Here is a 24,901-nt window from a genome sequence, read left to right as displayed (position 1 = left end):
TCCTCAGCCGTCCTCACTCTTTCTCATCTAGCAAACCATAGTGTATCATTCAGATTAAAAGTTATTAGAAATCGCTATGGAATATTATATATTATTATGTACTATATTTATATATACACTACCGTTCAAAAGTTTGGGGTCAATTAGAAATGTCCTTGTTTTTGAAATAAAATATTTTTTTTGTCCATTAAAATAACATCAAACTGATCAGAAATACAGTGTACATATTGTTAATGTTGTAAATGAATATTGTAGCTGGAAATGGCAGATTTTTTATGGAATATCTACATAGGCCCATTATCAGCAACCATCACTCCTGTGTTCCAATGGCACGTTGTGTTAGCTAATCCAAGTTTATCCTTTTAAAAGGCTAATTGATCATCAGAAAACCCTTTTGCAATTATGTTAGCACAGCTGAAAATGGTTGTGTTGATTAAAGAAGCAATAAAACTGGCCTTCTTTAGGCTAGTTGAGTATCTGGAGCATCAGAATTTGAGGGTTCAATTGCAGGCTCAAAATGGCCAGAAACAAATATCTTTATTCTGAAACTCATCAGTCTATTCTTGTTCTGAGAAATTAAAGCTATTCCATGCGAGAAATTGCCAAGAAACTGAAGATCTCGTACAACGCTGAGTAGTACGCCCTTCACAGAACAGCGCAAACTGGCTCTAACCAGAATAGAAAGACGAGTGGGAGGCCCCGGTGCACAACTGAGCAAGAGGACAAGTACATTAGAGTGTCTAGTTTGAGAAACAGAAACCCTCACAAGTCCTCAACTGGCAGCTTCATTAAATAGTACCCGCAAAACACCAGCCTCAACGTCACAAGTGAAGAGGCAACTCCGGGATGCTGGCCTTCTAGACAGAGTTCCTCTGTCCAGTGTCTGTTATTTTGCCCATCTTAATAATTAATTTTTATTGGCCAATCTGAGATATGGCTTTTTCTTTGCAACTCTAAATTCTCTTTATATTTCACAACATTTTAGGTACCACAGGCTGTCCCAACACATAATGATATGTAAGTGAATTCTGACACTGTAAAAGGGCCTTATAATTGACTCTAAAATATTGTATTCTATACCCATTTGAAGAGAAACAAGTTATTTATTAATGTGATTGATAAGATTAAATATTCTCTCAGGGAACTCTACTTAAATCTTAGGAGACCCCACATGGGTCCCGGACCCCAAGTTTGGGAACCACTGTACTACTAACCTCTCTCCCTGCTTGATCCAATGCTCCCTCTCTCTATGTATCTCCTTTGCCTCCTTCATTGCAGCCTGACTCACTACTCTGTATAAAGAAAATTGATTATGTTATGAGAACTTACAGTAGCCAATCTTTTGATTATAGCTAGCTTCATTTCAGTCAACTGCTCCTGCTGAGGTTTGGCTTCTAACTTCATCCTTCTAGCTAGCTAGATATAGATAGCTACCTGGCTAATAGCCAGAGCCCTTGAGCTACCTAGCTAGCTGGAGATCTGACTGAAATATCAGCGACTATTTACCAGTTGTACACTCATTCTCAGAGAGTCAGTTTTTTTTTGTTTGGGGGATGTCTGTTGAAACTCCAGGAGTCGGGCGAAGTTAAAAACTTTCCCACTGTTAGCGGCGTCTCTCTGCTACTTAACACTGTAGGTCTAGGCTAAGGTAGCTTGTTTCTCCTCTCGGCCTATGTCGTGGGTGGAGTTTCCCGTTGAGCAGAGCGTTGAATGAATGCGCTGCTAACAAGGCAAATCCGGGGGAGTAGGCGAGCATAACGAGCATACATAAATCATTCATGATTCCACTCGTTCGCAGAGGTAAGCGCGATTAGAAATCCGATCACGAAGCCTTCTGAGCGTTGATCAACGCAATAAGTGGGTTAACAATAATTATCTAATTAAAAGGCTAGTAAATGCTATTTCACAAATAAAAAGGTGTGGAAACGTTTACCCTCCACTACATCCCTGGTTGGGTCTGGCAAAACCCATTCATAAACATTGATATCCTGCCAGGCAGGAATTAATCTACATTTGCCCGGCATTTTAGCAATCAATGTGACGTTTGGCGGCGCCTAATCATTCAGTTCTGTACCTGCCTGGCTGAGTGGCAGTGTGGGTGGAATGAGCGCGCTCGCCTGGCAACCAGAACGCAAAACACTTCAGAAAATAAAACCCGGTAGTCTGCCTGGAAATGAATTTGCAAGACCAATAAATGTTTCTAATATTTTTCATGTTAACATATTTGATCATTTTCTGTTCTTTCAAGTACCAACTTGAGAAAATGTCTGATTTCCAATGTATTCCAGTACTTGAATTGCAGAGTGCCAAATTCAAGCACTTTAAGCATCTCAAGCACATTGTGCGAACCCTGCCCATTACACAACCTCTCGAGAGGACTCACTGAAAGGCATGATAAAAGGTCATCACCTTTGACCTGCAACCAAGATTACACCCTGACCTTCACCCTCAGACAGGGGGTGGGTGCTGCTGACAGCCTCATCTCATATCCATGGCAACCCCATCCTTAGCTGTTGTCTGACTACGCCATCACAAAGCCCCTCCCCCATCACCATGCAGCCTGCAGAGCTGGTCCACTGTAGTATAAATCTCGTCTCATCCCCGTCCCGCCGGCCGGCGCATAGGGCAGAAAACTGTAGTATACAGTATCTAGCCTAATGCACACTGAATCAATGCCTCAAAGATGCACTCAAGGATTTTAAGCACAACAAATGCATATAGTATGAATTTGATGTGTTTCATATCATACGAATTGCAAAAAATAATGAAATAAAAGGACTTTACAAATGAAACGGATGATGTAGTACACAATAAACTGGGACCACTTATGGATTGTGAGCACCACTCAAAACTACTGGCTGAAATTATAAAGTTCGAGAGTGCATCTTTAATCCTAGAACAATTGTGTGTTGATGTAAAAACTGAACCCATTTAAAATATAATCTACCATCTAGAGAACCTCATATCCTAATGGCCATCACACTAGGGAAGAGCAGCTAGTGTCTCACGCGCATACTGACCTGGACTGGCATCACGCTGTGTGGCTGGCATCCATGCATCTGAGTGCAAGCACTCCCAGGGAGGACCTAAGAAGAAGAGGTGCCACTCAGCCATATACAGTATTCAGACCCCTTGACTTTGTCCACATTTTGTTACGTTACAGCCTTACTCTAATATTGATCAAATAAAACATTATCAATCTACACACAATAGCCTATAACGACAAAGTGAAAACAGGTTTTTAGACACCGTATTTATATACAGTACCAGTCAAAAGTTTGAACATACCTACTAATTCCAGGTTTTTTCTTTATTTTTACTATTTTCTACATTGTAAAATAATAGTGAAGTGGTGGAAAAAGTACTCAATTGTCATACTTGAGTAAAAGTAAAGATACCTTAATAGCAAATGACTCAAGTAAAAGTCACCCAGTAAATTACTACTTGAGTATAAGTCTAAAAGTATTTGGTTTTAAATATACTTAAGTATATTAAGCAAACCAGACAGCACAATTTTTTAAATATTTTTTTATTTACGGATAGCCAAGGGCACACTCCAACAGTCAGAGATAATTTACAAACGATGCATTTGTGTTTAGTGTGTCCGCCAGATCAGAGGCAGTATGGATCATCAGGGAGGTTCTGTTGATAAGTGTGTGAATTGGACCATTTTCTGTCCTGCTAAGGACTCAAAATGTAACGAGTACTTTTGGGTGTAAGGGAAAATGTAAGGAGTAAAAAGTACATTCTTTTCTTTAAGTATGTAGTGAAGTAAAAGTTGTGAAAATAGATAAATAGTAAAGTACAGATACCCCCAAAAAATGACCTAAGTAGTACTTTTAAGTACTTTACACCACTAAGATATAACACATACGAAATCATGGAGTAACCAAAAAAGTGTTCAACAAATCTAAATATATTTTATATTTGAGATTATTCAAAGTAGCCACCCTTTGCCTTGATGACAGCTTTGCACACTCTTGGCATTCTCCCAACCAGCTTCATGATGTAGTCACCTGGAATGAATTTCAATTAACAGGTGTGCCTTGTTAAAATTAAATTTGTGTAATTTCGTTCCTTCTTAATGCCAATCAGTTGTGTTGTGACAAGGTAGGGGGTATACATAATATAGCCCTATTTGGTAAAATACCAAGTCCATATTATGGTAAGGACAGCTCAAATAAGCAAAGAGAAATGACAATCCATCATTACTTTAAGACATGAAGTTCAGTAAATGCGTAACATTTGAAGAACTTTGAACATTTCTTCAAGTGTAGTCGCAAAAACCATCAAGCGCCATGATGAAACTGTCTCTCATGAGGACCGCCACAGGAATGGATGACCCAGAGTTATCTCTGCTGCAGAGGACAATTTAATTTGAGTTACCAGCCTCAGAAATTGCAGCCCAAATAAATGCTTCACAGAGTTCAAGTAACAGACACATCTCAACATCAACTGTTCAGAGAAGACCGCGTGAAATCAGGCCTTCATGGTCAAATTGCTACAAAGAAACCACTACTAAAGGACACCAATAAGAAGAAGAGACTTGCTTGGGCCAAGAAACACTAGCAATGGACATTAGACCAGTGGAAAACTGTCCTTTGGTCTGATGTGTCCAAATTTGAGATTGTTGACTCCAACTGCCATGTCTTTGTGAGACGCAGAGTAGGTGCACAGATTATCTCCGCATGTGTGGTTCCCACCGTGAAGCACGGATGAGGAGGTGTTATGCTGTGGGGTGCTTTGCTGAGGACACTGTCAGGGATTTATTTAGAATTTAAGGCACATTTAACCAGCATGGCTACCACAGCCTTCTTCAGCAATATGCCATCCCATCTGGTTTGCCCTTAGTGGGACTATAATTTGTTTTTCAACAGGACAATGACCCAACACACCTCCAGACTGTGTAAGGAATATGTGACATGGAGTGCTGCATCAGATGACCTGGCCTCCACAATCACCCGACCTCAACCCAATTGAGATGGTTTGGGATGAGTTGGACCACAGAGTGAAGGAAAAGCAGCCAACAAGTGCTCAGCATGTGGCAACTCCTTCAAGACTGTTGGAAAAGCATTGCAGGTGAAGCTGGTTGAGAGAATGCCAAGAGTTTGTAAAGCTGTCAGGTAAAGGGTGGCTACTTTGAAAAATCACAAATATATTTAGATTTGTTTAACACTTTTTTTGGTTACTACATGATTCCATATGTGTTATTTCATAGTTTCAATGTCTTCACTACTATTCTACAATGTAGAAAATTATAAAAATAGTAAAAATAAAGAAAAACCCTTGAATGAGTCGGGGTGTCCAAACTTTTGACTGGTACCTTCTGTCTACCAAAACCCACAATAGTAGAATTGTGTAGACAGAAGGTGCTCTTTGGTAAAAGGGGTAAACTGTTCAACGAAAAGAAAGGAGGACCAAGGCACTCTTCATATAATTAATTAAAATGCCTTCATTTGTATGGCATTCTTCAGGGAGTACAAAGATATAATACAATGTCCTCTTTTGAACAGCTTTTCCCAATCAACCCTGATTTGAAGAGGGAGTGGTTACAAAATTCATTGGACAACACCTAGTAAGCAATCAATCAATCAAATGTATTTATAAAGCCCTTCTTACATCAGCTGATGTCTCAAAGTGCTGTACAGAAACCCAGCCTAAAACACAAAACAGCAAGCAATGCAGGTGTAGAAGCACAGTGGCTAGGAAGCAATATTATACACATTAAAAAGTGAAATACTGTAGATATTTTATCAAAAATGCATATTAAGGCTAGAAGTATCAGAACCCCTAGAAAGGTAGTTCTAACCTTGAATATGACTGGGCAAAGTGGTAAGAACAGGAGAGCCATCTATTTTATAGTCCCGAGCCCATCTGTTGGAAAGTACACTTTATTGATTTGGTGTTTCAACCGAAAGGTCACTGCTTGCAAGAATGATAGGCTACTTCCCCGGAGATCACACGGGAGAAAACATCGCTCTGGGGTTGAGAGAAGCTTAAGGGTGTTTTCATTATAGTCATTTTAAGAACCGATCCCAGTCCTCTTTAAAGTGAACTCTGGGGTCAAAAAAATCTAAAGACCTCAGTTCTCTTTGTATTCACACAGCCCTTGCCTTTGAATGAGGATTCAACTCTTTTGCCAGTTCACTTCACCTATATTGTGGTCCGAGTCATCTTTGCATTCACATTTCTATTTATTATGTCTCCCCCTCTTCCTCGGATCCAGCAGAATTAAAGCAGTTATACAATTTAAAAACATTACAATACATTCAAAAACTAATTTCATAATACATTAAGTGTGTGACCTCCGGTCCCTACTTTACTACCACATATCTACAACACAAAATCCATGTGTGCATGTGTGTATAGTGTATATGTTATTGTGTGTATGTATGCATGTGTCTGTGCCTATGTATGCATGTGTCTGTGCCTATGTTTGTGTTGCTTCACGGTCCCCGCTGTTCCATAAGGGATATTTGTATTTTTTCTTTAATCTAATTTTACTGCTTGCATGAGTTGCTTGATGTGGAATAGAGTCATGTAGTCATGGCTATATGTAGTACTGTGCGCCTCCCATAGTCTGTTCTGGATTTGGGGACTGTGAAGAGACCTCTGGTGGCATGTCTCGTGGGGTCTGCATGGGTGTGATTAAGTCAATATCTCCTCCACTTTGAGCCAGGAGAGATTGACAAGCATATTATTCATTGTAACTCTCCGTGTACATTAAGGGCCAGCCGTGCTGCCCCGTTCTGAGCCAATTGGAATTTTTCTAAGTCTCTTTGTGGCACCTGACCACAACTGAACAGTTGTCCAGGTGCGACAAAACTAGGGCCTAGTAGGACCCGCCTCGTTGATAGTGCTGTTAAGGCAGGGCAGCTTTTTATTATGGACAGACTTCTCCCCATCTTAGCTACTGTTGTATCAATATGTTTTGACCATGACAGTTAACAATCCGGGGTTAGTCCAAACAGTTTAGTCACCTCAACTTGCTCAATTTCCACATTATTCATTACAAGATTTAGTTCAAGTTTAGGGTTTAGTGAATGATTTGTACCAAATACAATGCTTTTAGTTTTTGAAATACTTAGGACCAACTTATTCCTTGCCACCCATTCTGAAACGAACTGCAGCTCTTTAAGTGTTGCAGTCATTTCAGTTGCTGTAGTAGGTGACGTGTATAGTGTTGAGTCATCTGCTTTTACTCAAAGCCAGTGGTATGTCGTTAGTAAAGATTTTAAAAAGGGGCCCAGACAGCTGCCCTGTGGAATTCCTGATTCTACCTGGATTATGTTGGATAGGCTTCTATTAATGAACACCCTCTGTGTTCTGTTAGACAGGTAACTCTTTATACACAAGAATCAGTCATTTGTGTAAGTGCTGTGCATGTTTAATTTCCTTCCCAATAAGCCTGCTGAAAGTCTGTTGTCAATTTGTTCACTGTAAAATAGCATTGTATCTGGTCAAATTATTTCAATAGTTTGAGCCAGTTACTATTCTTAGGTAGTAGAATGACTTTTGCTTCCTTCCAGGCCTGAGGGCACACACTTTCTAGTAGGCTTAAATTGAAGATATGACAAATAGGAGTGGCAATATCGTTCGCTATTATTCTCAGTAATTTTCTATCCAAGTTGCCAGACCCCGGTGGCTTGTCATTGCTGATAGACAACAATAATTTTTTTGCCTCTTCCAACACTCACTTCACAGAATTCAAAATAACAATGCTTGTCTTACATAATTTGGTTAGATATACTTGGATGTGTAGTGTCAGAATTTGTTGCTGGCATGTCATGCCTAAGTTTGCTAATCTTGCCAATTAAAAAAATAATTAAAGTAGTTGGCAATATCCGTGGGTTTTGTGATGAATGAGCCATCTGATTCAATGAATGATGGAGCGGAGTTCGCCTTTTTGCCCAACATTTCATTGAATGTGTTCCAAAGCTTTTTACTATCATTCTTTGTCATTTAGCTTTGTTTCATATTGTAGATTCTTCTTTTTATCCAGTTTAGTCACATGATTTCTCAATTTGCAGTATGTTTGCCAATTGGTTGTGCAGTCAGACTTATTTGCCATTTATTTTGCCTCATCCCTCTCAACCATACATTATTGTCAATTCTTCATCAATCCGCAGGGATTTAACAGTTTTTAAATTCATTTTCTTAATGGACACATGCTTATTAGTAACTGGGATAAGCAATTTCATAAATGTGTCAAGTGCAGCATCTGGTTGCTTCTCATTACAAACCACGGACCAACACATTCTTTACATCAACAACATAGGAATCACTACAAAACTTATTGTTTGACCTCTTACACACTTTATCAGGCCCATCCTTTGGAACTTTTCCTAGATATGGCTACTATATTGTGATCACTACATCCGATGGATTTGGATACTGCTTTCATGCGAATTTCTGCAGCATTAGTAAAGATGTGATCAATACATGATGATTTCATTCCTGTGCTGTTTGTAACTACCCTGGTAAGTTGACTGATAACCTGAACCAGGTTGCAGGCACTGGTTACAGTTTGAAGCTTTCGCTTGAGTGGGCAGCTTGATGAAAGCCAGTCAATATTTAAAATCACCCAGAAAATATACCTCTGTTGATATCACATACATTATCAAGCATTTCACACGTTATCCAGATACTGACTGTTAGCACTTCATGGTCTATAGCAGCTTCCCACCAGAATGGGCTTTAGGTGAGGCAGATGAACCTGTAGCCATATTACTTAACCAGTATTTAACATGAGATCCTCTCTAAGCTTTACAGGGATGTGGTTCTGAATATAAATGGCCACACCTCCACCTTCGGCATTTGTGACCTGATTCAGTTAACTAGGCATATGTTGCAAGTCACAACTTCACAGGAGAGCCATTTGAACATAAAACATATTTTATCAAAACTTGTTTTTTGGCAGAATTGCCTTCTCGAACATGTGAACTTTCATGTGCCTTAACCTCACTAGGGTATGTGGGACGGTAGCGTCTCACCTCGTCAACAGCCAGTGAAACTGCAGGGCACCAAATTCAAAACAACAGAAATCCCATAATTAAAATTCCTCAAACATACAAGTATTTTACACCATTTTAAAGATACACTTGTTGTAAATCCAGCCAGTGTCCGATTTCAAAAAGGCTTTACGACGAAAGCACACCAAACGATTATGTTAGGTCAGAGCCAAGTCACAGAAAAACACAGCCATTTTTCCAGCCAAAGAGAGGAGTAACAAAAAGCATAAATAGAGATAAAATTCATCACTAACATTTGATGATCTTCATCAGATGACACTCATAGGACTTCATGTTACACAATACGTGTATGTTTTGTACAGTAAAGTTTACATTGGCGCGTTATGTTCAGTAGTTCCAAAACATCCGGTGATTTTGCAGAGAGCAACATCAATTTACAGAAATACTCATAATAAACATTGCTAAAAGATACAACTGTTATGTATGGCATTTTAGATCCACTTCTCCTTATTGCAACCGCTGTGTCAGATTTCAAAAAAACTTTACGGAAAAAGCACACCATGCAAAAATCTGAGTACGGCGCTCAGACGACAAATCAAGCCAAACAGATATCCGCCATGTTGGAGTCAACAGAAGCAAGAAAAAGCATTATAAATGTTCACTAACCTTTGATGATCTTCATCAGAATGCATTCTCAGGAATCCCAGTTCCACAATACATGTTTGTTTTGTTCGATGAAGTCCATAATTTATGTACAAATACCTCCTTTTTGTTAGCGCGTTTAGCCCAGTAATCAAAATTCATGATGCGCTATCACTAGGTGATCACTAGACTGTAACTATCACAAAAGTTCCGTTACAGTCCGTAGAAACATGTCAAACGATGTATTGAATCAATCTTTAGGATGTTAACATAAATCTTCAATAATGTTCCAACCGGAGAATTCCTTTGTCTTCAGAAATGCAATGGAACGCAAGCTAACTCTCTCACGTGAACGCGCCTGGTCAGCTCGTGGCTCTCTGGCAGACCTCTGACTCATTCCCCTCTCATTCGCCCCCACTTCACAGTAGAAGCCTCAAACAAGTTTCAAAGACTGTTGACATCTAGTGGAAGCCTGGGGAAGTGCAATATGACCCCATTTCCACTGTATCTTGGATAAGCAAAGAGTTGAAAAACTACAAACCTCAGATTTCCCACTTCCTGGTTGGATTTTGTCTCAGGTTTTTGCCTGCCATATGAGTTCTGTTATACTCACAGACATCATTCAAACAGTTTTAGAAACGTCAGAGTGTTTTCTATCCAAATCTACTGATACTATATATATCCTAGCATCTGGGCCTGAGTAGTCTACATTTTCTGGACGATCAAGTTTTGAAATTAGTGGAATGAGAGTATGATAGCTAAAGAGACGGAGAAAACACACGCAACTGTGGTATGGCATTCCTGACAGGGAGATGCGTCCATCATGCATGATGATGTATACAGGTAAGATAATCTAGCGTTAGCTAGCTACATTTTCAGATATTACACGTTTCTAATTTTGACAGAAAGTGGTTTCATTTCAAGCTAAAGTGTACTGTTAGCTAGCTAGCCTATGTTAGCTGGCTGGCTCCCTAGCTGACGTTATTATTAGTTTCCCAGAGCTGTTTGCTTTTCTATTTAGAGCCTAATGTTAGCTAGCTAACATTGAACCTGGTTGGTTAGTTCCCAGCACTGTGGCATTGTTGGCACTGATCTTTGTTGTTTAACTAGCTAACGTTAGCTGGTTGGCTCGTTAGCTAACGTTACGTGATGTGTGTACAACACCCGTTGAATATGGCTTGTGTCAGCAAACGTCTGCAAAAAGTGTAATGAAATTGTTGCCAGCAGAGCTGGTAAGGCTGTTTTCATGTTATCCAGAACTAAACAAATCATCGGCCAGAGCGTCTAGTGTGGGCTCCGAGAGCGAAAAAAGGTGGGTGGGGCTAAAACTTAAGAGGGTGTGAACGATGCTGAATAGGTGTAGACAAAGCAGAGCTCTTCACTAGATACCAAAACATTCAAAAGGCGATTTTCTCAAAAGTGAGTTGATCAACTTTCGAAGCAGAATTACTTTCCCATTGTTCCTCAAATGCAGTGTATGATAGAGTGGGGAGAACAAGTATTTGATACACTGCCGATTTTGCAGGTTTTCCTACTTACAAAGCATGTAGAGTTCAAACAGGTGCAGTTAATACAGGTAATGAGTGGAGAACAGGAGGGCTTCTTAAAGAAAAACTAACAGGTCTGTGAGAGCCGGAATTCTTACTGGTTGGTAGGTGATCAAATACTTATGTCATGCAATAAAATGCAAATTAATTACTTAAAAATCATACAATGTGATTTTCTGGATTTTTGTTTTAGATTCCGTCTCTCACAGTTGAAGTGTACCTATGATAAAAAAATGACAGACCTCTACATGCTTTGTAAGTAGGAAAACCTGCAAAATCGGCAGTGTATCAAATACTTGTTCTCCCCACTGTTTACCATTTTGTAGCTCTGGTCTCTACTTTTATCCAATGTAAAAAACACCATTTCAAATGTTGCTACATAAGACCGAATCCAGGTGGTGAGTCACATTTCTGTATTTTCTCTAGATCATATAACCATGTATTGCTACCACTGTACCATTAAAGATATTATATAAGTAAGTTTCAGAGATTGTCAGAATATGTATGTCATCTGTTACTAGCAAATTATTGATTTCATCAACCTTGTTTCTTAAGCTTCATATATTAACATGGGCTATTTTTGCACTTTTCTGTGATGCTTGATTGTTTTAATTGCTTTACTGAGAAGCATAGCAGAGGTAGATATGCTCAGGTTATTTATGTTAGTGCAGGGTGAGCTGCACACAGTGGACTTCCTGCTAGTACACACAGCCTAAGTGCTAACAGTACAACTCTGGTTCATAGGCACATGATTACTGCATACAATAGCTGTAGGATCAGCAGAGGCATTCAGGGCAGTAAGAGGAACATAAATTAGGTTAATTACATTGTGTCTTCCAATGCCGCTGGGATAATGTACATTATGTACATTATGACAACTCAGTGAAACAATGGTAGGGATTAAATGAGCTGGGCTTGGGTCTTTGATAAGTCATTGTCTCAACATAGCCTTATAATGCTGTGAAAGGATCCAGGAACCCAAACGATAATGATAGTAATAATAATAATAATAATAATAATAATAATAATAATAATAATACGAGCTTTGTTTTCAGAAGGTATCAAAATTGTCAATAAATGTTACACCCACAGGGCTGCAATAGTCTCGTAGCCAGTTACGGAGGGCTAAAAGTCTGCTGAACCGTTCAATACCACGATTTAGGGAGGGCAGAGGGCCAGATATTATAGGGCGTTTGTTGGTGTCAAGTAGTGACCCAATCAGTTCTTTAAAATCCATCTTCAGCTGTTCTGAGCATATGTCATTGAATCCCACATGAACTATGATATACTTCATTTCCTGATGCTGGTTTAAAATGTTTGGGAGCAACTTATTGATATCCTGTACTCGTGCTCCTGAATAGCATAACATTTTTGCTGCAGGGACAGAGACATTTCTCACCTTTGAGCTGCCCAATACAACAGCCAGAGAAGGGAATTGAGAAATCCACCCATTCCCACCCCTCACACAATTTTTTGAGCCTTTCACAGGCCCACGAGAAGCAGGATAGGGTACACCCGCTGCTCCCGGCAATAGGTTCAGACCTCAGCAGGCAGTGCCCTGTCAGATCCAGAGACAAGGAAAGTAGCCGAACGACAACGACGGCGCTGCTGGAGTCAGCGTAGTTAGAGTTAGCACCGCCGATGCAGACACAGGCAGAACCAGCGATGAAGGTGCAGGTAGATCAGGCACCAGTGAAGCTATTCCTAATGTCAATCTGCTCGAACCCCTTAGTCACTCCCGTCCGGTTAGCAGTATGCTGCTGCCTGCGGTTTCCACGACTTGTGACATGGGACCAGCGCTGATTAGAACACTCTTCTTGCTGTTCTCCGTCTACTTCACTACAGGATGGAGGAGGAGAAGCAGATGGAGACCACTTCCTTGGCAGGCAGGTTCCAGGTAGCACAGGCCATTCGGATAGGGACAGATGACAAGGGGGGAAACATCCATTAGGCCCGAGCAGCATCCCTCCATAGGAATTGAGAACGAGAAAGTTCCAATTTGCGTTTTCCCCATAAGTTTGCGTAGAATTGAGATTTGTTTGCTAAGCATAGCGACCTCATTCCTGTAGTCCTCCGGTAGCAAACAATTACCGCATTGGAACTCCTATTGTCAAGGACAAGACCGTAATAAACACAGCTTCTACAGCGCTGGAAATGTTTGTTAGCTATTCCAGGCGAAGCAGGCTCCATTGCAACCTAGCTAGCTATCTAGCTGGCTAGTTGGTAGCAGGTGTTGACACAGATATCCAAGTTCTTGAGTTCCTAAGTTTCAGTGTCGAGTCGTTGTCTCCCGACAGCAGCTGTGTTCATTGCAACATTCACTCAATGCACTCTACGTTTTTACAAAGTGCAGGTCAAGCCACTCCATCAGAATGTGTTATCGGACAGCTAGATATACCTACTTACATTTTAATAGCTAATAGATTGCATTTGTTAAAATATGAGACATAATAATTGTAATCAGAAGATACTATTAAAATGTAAATATTATTGGTAACAGAATAAATAGCAGAAGAATAACTGTAGATTAAATAATGCTGTAATTGAAAATTGTACACCCAATGTAGACCCCTTTAAGAGCTAGAATAGATGTTGTACCCTATGTTATTATTCTTACCAAATATGTTGTCTTTCACAATATTCAAATCATTAGCCAAACAGTTAACTAAAAACAAGAGTTGCTATTGTAGAAATTCAGGTAGGATCTCCCCCTTTCGTTCCATCTACTTCCGTTTAAAAAACATTTTGCAACAGAATCGGCGTAATGAATACGCCCCTACACATCATAATCTTCTCTATTTTGTGGCACCAATGTGAAGGGTTATGGCAGGGGAAACAGTGCTGCAGTAATCTAATGTGTGGTGTGGGAATAATGACAAGTGAACCTGGGGAGCTTTGTGTTTACCTTGCCCTAAAAAAGGAAACCGGAACACGGAATTCAAGCATTCCAAAGGAACTCAGAACCCTAAAAAGAGCCCCCGAAGTGAACCGAACTGAGACCATTTCGAGGGTTCTGAGTTCCTTTGGAATGTGTTCACACTGCAAAGATTGGCTGAAAGTGACCAAGTGTGAAAACATCATTAGCTGCCTAGGGCCTGAATGAGGTGTGCATAACTATAACGTGAATGAGGTGTGCATAACTATAACGTGAATGAGGTGTGCATAACTATAACGGCGCAAACGTGGTAAAGGCCATCGCGTTGAATGACTGGACCAGATTCAAATGTTTTGGACACAGGCTGCACCTTGTAATCGGTAGGCTACGTGTTACATATTTTTAAGGGACTTTGACTTAATTTCTATTATAATAACGATCGTAGCCTACTTGTACATAATTACACAATCATAAGCTTCCAATTCCAACTGCAGCCTATTGGCTGCCTGGAAACTAATTAACTTAGGTTATTTAATAACTCATAATGGTAAAAAAATAAATAGTAACTCAATGTTATTAATTAAATAATTAATTAGTGCTGTGCTTATAGCACACTACACTGAGTATACCCCTGCTTTTTTGAGTTCTATGCCATAGACCAGGGTTCCCCAGGTTTTTTTTGTTGGAGATAAAAGACTGTAACAAGACCAGGAAATCATCTCCAAGTGATTTCAATTTTGGAAATCTGTTCCCAAGAATTCACGCATAATAGAGAGACACATGTAAGCAAGATTTTAAATTATGTTTTATTCAAATATTATACAGTATATGTTTGGGCTATTTTTGGTAAATTTTCAATCTACAAATGATTTCTAATTATGTTCCGGCCCCATGACCAGCCGCTCAATAAATAAAATTGGCCCGTGGCTAAATCTATTTGATGATCCCTGCCATAGACTGACCAGGCGAATGCTATGAACCCTTATTGATGTCACTTGTTAAATCCACTTCAAATCAGTGTAGATGAAGGGGAGGCTACATGCTAAATAAGGACTTTTAAGACTTGAGACAACTGAGACATGGATTGTGTACAGTGCATTTGGAAAGTATTCAGACCCTTTCCCCCACATTTTGTTACGTTACAGCTTTATTCTAAAACGGATAAAGTAAAAATCCACAATCTAAACACAATACTCCATAAGGACAAAGCAAAAACGTATTTACGTAAGTATGAGACTCGAAATTGAGCTCAGGTGCATCCTGTTTCCATTGATCATCCTTGAGATGATTCTACAACTTGGAGTCCAGCTGTGGTAAATTCAATTGATTGGACATGATTTGGAAAGGCACACACCTGTCTATATAAGGTCCCACAGTTGGCAGTGCATGTCAGAGCAAAAACCAAGCCATGAGGTCGAAGGAATTGTCCATAGAGCTCCAAGACAGGATTGTCTCGAGGCACATGGGTACCAAAACATTTCTGCAGCATTGAAGGTCCCAAGAACACAGTGGCCTTCATCATTCTTAAATGGAATACGTCTTGAACCACCAAGACTCTTCCTAGAGCTGACCACCTGGCCAAACTGAACAATCAGGGGAGTAGGGCCTTGGTCAGGGAGGTGATCAAGAACCCGATGGTCACCTGGACAGAGCTCCAGAGTTCCTTTGTGGAGATGGGAGAACCTTCTAGAAGGACAACCATCTCTGCAGCACTCCACCAAATCAAGCCTTTACGGTAGAGTGGCCAGATGAAAGCCACTCCTCAGTAAAAGGCACATGACAGCCCACTTGGAGTTTACAATAGGCACCTAAAGGACTTTGACTATGAGAAACAAGATTATCTGGTCTGATGAAACAAAGATTGAACTCTTTGGCCTGAATGCCATGCTTCAAGTCTGGAGGAAACCTGGCACCATCCTTATGGTGAAGCATGGTGGTGGCAGCATCATGCTGTTGGGATGTTTTTCAATAGCAGGGACTAGGAGACTAGTCAGGATCGAGGGAAAGATGAACGAGGCAAAGTACAGAGAAATCCTTGATAAAAACCTGCTCCAGAGCGCTCAGGACCTCAGGCTGGGGTGAAGGTTCACCTTCAACCAGGACAATGACCTGAAGCACACAGCCAAGACAACACAGGAGTGGCTTCGGGACAAGTCTCTGAATGTCCTTGAGTGGCCCAGGCAGAGCCCGGACTTGAACTCGATCGAACATCTCCGGAGAGACCTGAAAATAGCTGTGCAGCGACGCTCCTCATCCAACCTGACAGAGCTTGAGAGTATCTGCAGAGAAGAATGGGAGGAAATACAGATACAGAAGACTCAAGGCTGTAACCGCTGCTAAAGGCGCTCCAACAAAGTACTGAGTAAAGGGTCTGAATACTTATGTAAATGTGATGTATATATTTTTTTTATACATTTGCAAAAAGGTCTAAAAACCTGTTTTTGCTATGTCATTATAGGGTATTGTGTGTAGATTGATGAGGAAAAAAACAAATTTAATCCATTTTAGAATAAGCCTGTAACGTAACAAAATGTGGAAAAAGTCAAGGGGTCTGAATACCTTCCGAATACACTGTGTGTGTGCCATTCAGAATGTGAATGGGCAATACAAAATACTTATGCCTTTGAACAGGGTATGGTAGTAGGTGCCAGGTGCACCGGTTTGTGTCAAGAACTGCAACGCTGCTGGGTTTTTCACACTCAACAGAATACAGTGTGTATCAAGAATGGAGGACATTCAATCAACTTGACAGAACTGGGTGAAGCATTTGAGTCAACATGGGCCAGCATCTCTGTGGGATACTTTCGACACCTTGAAGAGTCCATGCCCCGATGAATTGAGGTTATTCTGAGGGCGGTGGGGGGGGGGACGACTCAATATTAGCAAGATTTTCATAATATTAGGAAGATGGGAAGATGCTCCCGAGTGGTGCAGTGGTCTAAGGCACTGCATCTCAGTGCAAGAGGCATCACTACAGTACCTGAGTCGCATAGGGCGGCGCACAATTGGCCCAGCGCCGTCTGGGTTTGGCCGCAGTATGCGTCATTGTAAATAAGAATTTGTTCTTAACTGACTTTTGTAGTTAAATAAAGGTTCAATAAAAAATATATATATTGTTTTTATGATGTTTGGTATACTCAGTGTATATTTTGATGATCATGTTAAAAATGTATGTTTGTTAATATGTAGGTGTAATAATCCAACCTATTATCATAAGTATAACAATGTTGGAAAATATATGTTTAATTTGGTTTTGTATTCAGTTAGCACAGTATGTGTTCGTTCAAATGATCTCATTTTAGAAGTGATGTAATCTACCCTGAGAATTGTTTTAACCATGTCTGACTGAATTACCAAGTTTTCACCCAAGTGTTTGAAAATCGCAATTCATAAATCGAGCCATAAAATCGCAATGAGATATTTTGTCCAAATCGTGTAGCCCTAGGTGTTACTAATGGACATATTGAGGCCATTGGCATATCATATCTAAATATTTATATAGGCTTACTAATTATGAAGACGGTACAGAGGAACAGCTCAAATGGTTGAGATATTCCCTATATCATGTTGTCAAATGTCAGGATTATACTCAGACATACTCCATGCAACCAAAAATAACGGTTGACTGACAATTTCTACAATGCAAAATTATATTAACTCCTGCTCTCAAAAAGGGCACATGCCATTATTGCTCCGTGGTCATATTTCAACACGAGGTGACTAAAATTTCATTATTATGACTCTCCTCTAGCTCACAGTATTAGCTCAAGCACCCTTTTTTCAACACAGTGCCATAAAATGCAAATTCTCAGCCATTTCCACCAGTCCCCACTCCAGTGAAACCTTTCCCCCGCTCCTTAAAAGAAAAGATCATCTTTCTGTGATTATGACCAAACCCCTGTTGCCTAGCAACACACAATTAAGGAATATGCTTTCAGAGAGGCTTTGCAGGCGTCCATTAACAGATGAAATTACCAAAGCAACAAATGTCAGCCGCATGCACATTAATTTGTTGTACTGAGTGTGTGTTTAACATGAGGAAACCCTTGTGTGCAAAAGCAAACTAGGGTGAGCTAGTATCATGGCTGCAGATTTTTACAACAGAGAAAGATAGCTAAACAGAAAGGGTCCTTTAGACATAAACAGAAGAAGTACCATCTTTTTTCCCCCCTGAGACTAGACAGACTTCATAAATCCATTTGTTCTCAATCTGTAGAGGAGCTGTCGGAGCCAATGGTTATAGCTCTAGTACTGGGGAATCCAAAGATGTCAGCCTAGTCCATAAATAATGGAGTGAATCTGTGGATTAGCAGTGTTGTAAAAGGAGGATCTAAAGGACTAAACCCCTTTTGCTTCTCATTCCAGTTACTCAGAGAAAAGACACAATTGCTGATCGGTGATCATCCCATTCATTTGATTTCAGCAGCACAGCTAGGATGTTGTCCAAACCCAATGGATGCTGTCCAATAGCATTGTTATTGAACAACTTTGATGATGAATCAGACTTGTTGAAATCATAGCTAGTGCTGGTAATTTCTCACATCTTCCACATTTCTGTAGCACCAACGTTAGAGAGCTACAGTAAACAATATAGTTAATTTCAACATTCCCTACAATGGTCACTGCTGCACCTAAACAGAGACAATAACAGTGTATGCAACACTACACATAACGTACTGCTCCAGGCTACTTCAATGCACTATAAGCAGAACGATGCTGTGATGATGCTGCAACCAATATTACATAACCCTTCCCACCAGGCCATCAGCCCTGAAGATTATGCTCTGAGTGGACAAGCATGTGGACAATTATGCTTTTGCTCTGTGTGGACAAGCTTCAAATGCCTACAGATGAGGTGAAGGGCAAGGAATATAGCTCCAAAGCAAAAACAGCTCTCTTTTTCTCTCTCCCACACACACACACACACACACACACACACACACACACACCCACACACACACACACACACACACACACACACACACCCAATGCACACAGGCACACATGCACGCATAAACTCAAGGCTCCAATTCTCCCACATTTAACCGTGACCATGGAATACTGCCCACCCAGATTGGTTGGACAAATACAACTACTGACAGGCTGTTTCTGCTTTAAAAGCAGTGTTACCTCAGATAGATGACAGCTCACATCGTACCACATCACACTGTCCTCGCCCCACTCCCACCCTCCATCTTGGTCATCACAACCATTATGTGTGGCAAAAAACAAACAATACAGAGAACAGCATGCATCTCAAAGAGCGCAAAGATGACTGACAGTACACATGAGTGTCTAAAACACAATTCAGAAAGAGGTAGGTAGGGCTACTCTCAGAGCTTTTCAACAGGGACTCATTTTAGGATCACAACAGCTGACTATAAATAATTAGGGCATGGGGAGGATTAAAGGCTGACATTGTTAAAAAGTTATGCTTTTAGGCCATTAAGCCATTCATTTAAAAAAAACATTATCTCAAATATGGATATACTGTATCTAAAGCCATTCACGGAAGATATGGTAGCCAAACTCTTAAGGATCGGAACCTTTTATTCAATTTTCGCCTAAAATGACATACCCAAATCTAACTGCTCAGGACCTGAAGCAAGGATATGCATATTCTTGATACCATTTGAAAGGAAACACTTCGAAGTTTGTGGAAATGTGAAATGAATGTAGGAGAATATAACACATTATATCTGGTAAAAGATAATACCATTTTTTTATTTTTTATTTTGTATGATCATCTTTGAAATGCAAGAGAAAGGTCGTAATGTACTATGCCAGGTCAGGCGCAATTTAAATGTTGGCCATTAGATGGCAGAAGTGTACGGGTAAAGCTTTAGACGGACCCAATGAACCATTGCATTTCAGTTCAAAATGTTGCATCAAGACTACCCAAATGTGCCTAATTGGTTTATTAATATATTTTCAAGTTCCTAACTGTGCACTCTCCTCAAACAATTGCATGGTATTCTTTCACTGCAATAGCTACTGTAAATTGGACACTGCAGTTAGATTAACAAGAATTTAAGCGTTCTGCCCATATCAGATATGTCTATGTCCTGGGAAATGTTCTTGTTACTTACAACCTCATGCTAATCACATTAGCCTACGTTAGCTCAACTGTCCCGTGGAGGGGACACCGATCCCGTATTAAGTTGAGATGTTTATCCATTGTCAATCCAATACAAAGGCACATACACAGGTTAACAATAAGCAGAGCTCCACACAGCCAAAGAGTAGATTGAAATGATGTGAAAGCAGCAAAGAGATAAATTCATATCAATCTACCGAAAAAGTATCTCAAACACTTCAACATTGAGTGGGAACCAGATAAATGGCCCTTTTCGGGCACTTGGTTTAAGAGCACTGCATTACAGTATCCTGTATTCAATTCATGCCAAATAGCTGTCATAAAGAGAGCAGTTTCATAGCCTTAAATATTCAACTGTTATTTGAGAAAGGGGCTATCCTGATAAGGGTATAAAATAATTATTAATTTGATTGCAAAAACACAATACCTAATTGTTGTCTTAGAGTACAGAGCGAATGGTTATCTAACCAGAGCTTTCATTTCAAATAGAAAAAATCTATAACTACAATTTTTTTATATAACCCAAGAGAAACCATACTCTTTCAGTAACCATACTCCTTCAGTAGCCAACAAATACACTACAGCCAAGAGACATTCTATACAGGAGGACTAGGGGAGAGGAGGAAGAGGAGGGAATGGTTGAGGGGATAAAAGTATGCTTTACTTGTATCTGGTGATGCCATGGTGGAGACGATGACAGGTGGGCCGGTACGGCGGCTAAGCTTCTGGTTGGTGGCCATATCACTCTGGTTCTGCATGGTGGTACCCACGGGCATCATGGCTCCATCGGACGGGGTGCCCCCAGACTTGCGTATCATCTGAGGGTTGGGGTGGGCGCTGTGCATGGGCAACATGGGTTGCAGGCTGCGGTCCCGTTTCATCAGCTCCATGGGCACTGTGTAGTTGGTGGAGTATGCCCTTGGGGCCTGCTGAGGTGACGGCTGGGCAGGCATGGACACTGGCATTTGCTGTTGTTGCATGGCTTGCATCTGCTGGGGCATGGCAGCCATCATCTGCATGCCCGGCGTCATGGGGACACCCGGGTGTTGGGAGAATGCAGACATGGGCCGGGACTGGACAGGGACCATGGCACCATTGTAGGTCCCTGGGGTACGAGGTCCTGGGTAGCCCTGTGTGGTTTCCAGAAGGTGCTGAGAGGGAGCGCTATTGGGCCTCCTGGCCAGGGCCTCAGCCATGGTGGGGGAGATGGTCTGCATGGTACCAGGGGTCTGTGGTGGCATCAGCCGGGGGTCCATGCCCATGGCCTGCTGGTGCTGCTGCTGGAGGTACATGTCAGAGCGGTGGCTGAAGCTGTTGGAGCGGCCCCGCATGTGGGCCTGTTGCTGGGGCGTGGGAGGGGGCTCTAAGGGCCTCTTGACACTGATGGCCACCCGCGACAGCACCCGCGCCTGCCCTAGGTTGGGAGCCACTGAGCGTATGTCATTCTCCTCCATGACTGCCAGCATGCCGGTTGTGTCAAAGCCCTGCTGGATGAGTGAGGAGATGGTACTCTCTGAGAGACCCTCGTTTCGAAGAAGAGCCAGGAACTCTGGGTCCGTGTTCCTCTTGTGATCCACTGGGGCTGCAGGCATCTGGTGGGCTGTGGGAGGTGGAGGGGGGAGGGCTACAGGGGCAGGTGGGATAGGAAGAGGGGCAGGAACAGGTGCAGGAACAGGGGAGGCGAGAGGAGGGTTGGGGTTGTAGACCTGCATGTTGGGCTGCGGAGCTTGTTGTTGTTGAACGCTGTAGGGCAATGTGCACTCCTGCCTTATCATCATACCTCGCTGCTGCATGCTCCCATCCAGCCCCTGAGTGTTAGGGTCCACCACCAGGCAGGTGGCTGCAGGCTGCTGCCGAGGGTCCACGGGATGGCCGTTGATGTCGGTATAGACTGTCTGGCCGGCTAGAGGGGTTGGCTCAGATGCGTAACGAGGTGAAGAGGGTTGTTCCATTCCATAGTGAGCAGGAGAGCGTTGGCCATCTGGCATCATATTGGCAGCGGCGGTTGCGGCTACAGCTGCAGGCTGATTGTAAACCTGGTTAATGCCATGGGCAATTGGCGGAAGAGGGGGAGGAGGAAGAGGAGAAGACGAAGGACCCTGAGGTAAGGGCCTCCCTCCCTGTCCTTGGTCCCATGGGGGCCGTCCCACTGGGTTCATCCCGTAGTGGGACGGGGGTCTGCTGAGCGGGTGAGGCTGCTGCTGTGGCTGCTGATCCACCCGGTAGAAGCCCCGGGGGTCCTCTGGTGGTTGGGGAGCCATAGCAGGGTCATGGGGATAATAGTCCTGGGAGGCAATGAATCCTCCGTGACTGTTAGCCATGGGTGGACGGTCGTAGTTGTTTAGCTCAGGGACTGAGCCCTTTCTCATTCCCCGGGGATCAATAGCGTAGCCCTGCTGGCTGTACAGAGAGTCCTGGTAGGAGTAGGGGTCTCGTTTCAGATCCAGCTCCGGAGGACGCATCCCAGGGGGAGTCTCGTAGTAACCTCCTCCCTCTGCCCCGTAAGACAGCGAGTTTCGTCGACTCGCTATACTGCCTTGTTGGTCATACGCGCTTTCTCCCCCGGCCCACTGACCCTCATTCCCCCCCAGGGTGTCCCAACTGTGGGAGCGACCGATACTCAACTGCTTGCTGGCGACGAGCATTGGAGAGAAAAAAAACTGGACAGCTTTACAGAGGACAAAAAACAAGCAGGGAGTAGTTGGTGTTTTCTTTCAAGTCTTCAGTTACAATTTACATCAAAAGAGTGGAAAGGAGGGAGGGAGGACGGAGGAGGAGCAAAAAGAGATGAAGCAGTGGGGTATATTGTTTCACCTGATATCCAGTTGTAATTTTTGGGGGGCTCTTCTGAGGTCCTTTCTATTCAGTGGCTCCCCCTTGACAGGCAATCCTTGAATAATTAATCTATGGAAATATTGTTGCTAGTTGTGAGAAGGTAGAGGACACCACACTGTGCAAATGCTGCAAAGGCAGCCCCAACTACTCCATTGAACCACAATGACAGGGTCCGTGCTTGTGCTGGCCACCAACCATGTAGGCTACCCGATGCGGTGAGAGGAAAAAAACACGAAAGGAGGGAATATTGGAGGGGGTGGGATGGGATTGTAGGCAGGGGCTTGTACTAATCCGGTAGGGTTTATCCTTCCCCTACTCTGGGACATTTTACTCACTCTGGCGATTGCTATGAGGGATTACAGTCTAAATAAAGACTGCTTAATTCTGCTGCCCGTCGTGACGTTACGTGAACCACCTAAAAAGTATCTCTGAGGATTCTGCTCATTTACGTAAGGGCAAACCTCCATCCAAATCCGTGGCCCGGGACACTTACCTGGGTCTGATCACTTGATTTTGTTGTCAATGACTTGCTGGGTCTCGTTCAATGAGCAGGAGAGATTTACACTACCCCGCTAGTAGCCCTCAGGGAGGGGAAGGCAGGCAGGCGGGTGATTGAAATGAATACAGATCTCCCTGCTAAGTCTCATGTGCTGTCAGGAAACATCAAATCCACTCTGATTGGACACTAATCCGTTGCCTGGGCCGACGCTGACAGAGTGACCACGCTACTCCTGTGAAACTCCTGTCACACTCTCCCCCCTCACTGAGAGGACCTAGTAAATGTCACAAGACGACTGGCACTCAGACACAGAACCCACAGGGGGTTATGGGAAACTGACTGCTAAAAACATTTGAAAACATTATTAAAGCATACTGCCTGCCACCCTTTACAAATAATAAGCATGAAAGAAAGTGACAAAAGCAAGGCTTGTCCTCAAAGCAACTATTTGCATGTACAATTATTGGATTAAAGCCATTTGCTCCAACCACAATCTGTCAACCTGCTGTTACCACAGCACCCCACCCAAAGCATTGCTGATCCCCTTTACCAAGCAAAGCTCTGTATCTGGATTTTGCCCCTTGTCAGAGAGACCTGGGGGGAGAATGCACTTTTTGTCACTACACACACACTTCCCTAAGCAATCCTTGAAACTCTCTATGAATCTTTCCTATCCTCCCAGTCCCCCTGTGGTATATAATTATTTGGCCTACCTACCTGCCTGGCCAGCTGACACTTGATCCCTGTTGGAGAGGTTCCCTGTTAACTAATGCATGAGAACAGATGTTAAGGCGGAGAAGACGCTTCCATTTTCATTAACCCTGTCCTGCTATCAGTGCTGGGGCATCATGTTTTCTGTTGCTATGACAGCTAGGGACCCTCTCAAATATCCCACCTCGTTGACAAATTATACTCGAGTTTACCCTGCATTCGGTTTTTAGACCATCGTGAAGACCTGCTGGATTGCAGTGGTGGATCGTGCTATCGTTCTTTAATCAGTGTTGCGTAATTAGGAAGAGAAGCGATAACACTGGACAGGATGTCAGAGGAAATGCTAAAGCGCCCAATGCTGTTGCATTATGGGTTGAGAGGAAAAGGGGGATTATCATTGATAGTGGAATTGACTTCAGACCAACTGACTTTTTCCCTGTGTTTTTATAGTTACAGGAAACCATAGTTGACAGAAGGAAATAAGGCGAGTGAGATGGAGAGAGAGGGAAATGGATGGATGAGAGAGCAAGAGACAGGAGGCAGCTGGGGGCACTGATATTAAAATGAGAGCGAGAGTTTCTCAATTCAGTTTCATGCTTGAATGAATAGCAGGGTGAAAAGTAAACTAATTAAGTCTTTGGGGACTTTGGGGAAACCGAAAGGCATACACATATGTAGAAGCATGCACACACAGTTATCTATGAAACAGCAACCCTACGTAGC

At 42.2% G+C, this 24,901-nt stretch overlaps 1 protein-coding gene across 1 annotated transcript in view; it reads right to left on the bottom strand.

Moving 5' to 3' along the window:
- The window catches only part of LOC120045899, a 50,726-nt gene extending 27,948 nt beyond the window's left edge, over positions 1 to 22,778 (bottom strand). The window contains exon 1 of the mRNA XM_038990827.1: positions 20,798 to 22,778. Coding sequence (XP_038846755.1) covers positions 20,798 to 22,778 — 1,981 coding nt within the window. The remainder of the gene's footprint in view (positions 1 to 20,797) is intronic.
- Between the last annotated feature and the right edge of the window lie 2,123 nt (positions 22,779 to 24,901).

The sequence above is a fragment of the Salvelinus namaycush genome, chromosome 4 (assembly GCF_016432855.1).
Source record: "Salvelinus namaycush isolate Seneca chromosome 4, SaNama_1.0, whole genome shotgun sequence".
Classification (NCBI taxonomy): domain Eukaryota; kingdom Metazoa; phylum Chordata; class Actinopteri; order Salmoniformes; family Salmonidae; genus Salvelinus; species Salvelinus namaycush.
The sequence above is the reverse complement of the archived record's forward strand: the minus strand, read 5'-3'. Positions and strand labels throughout refer to the sequence as shown.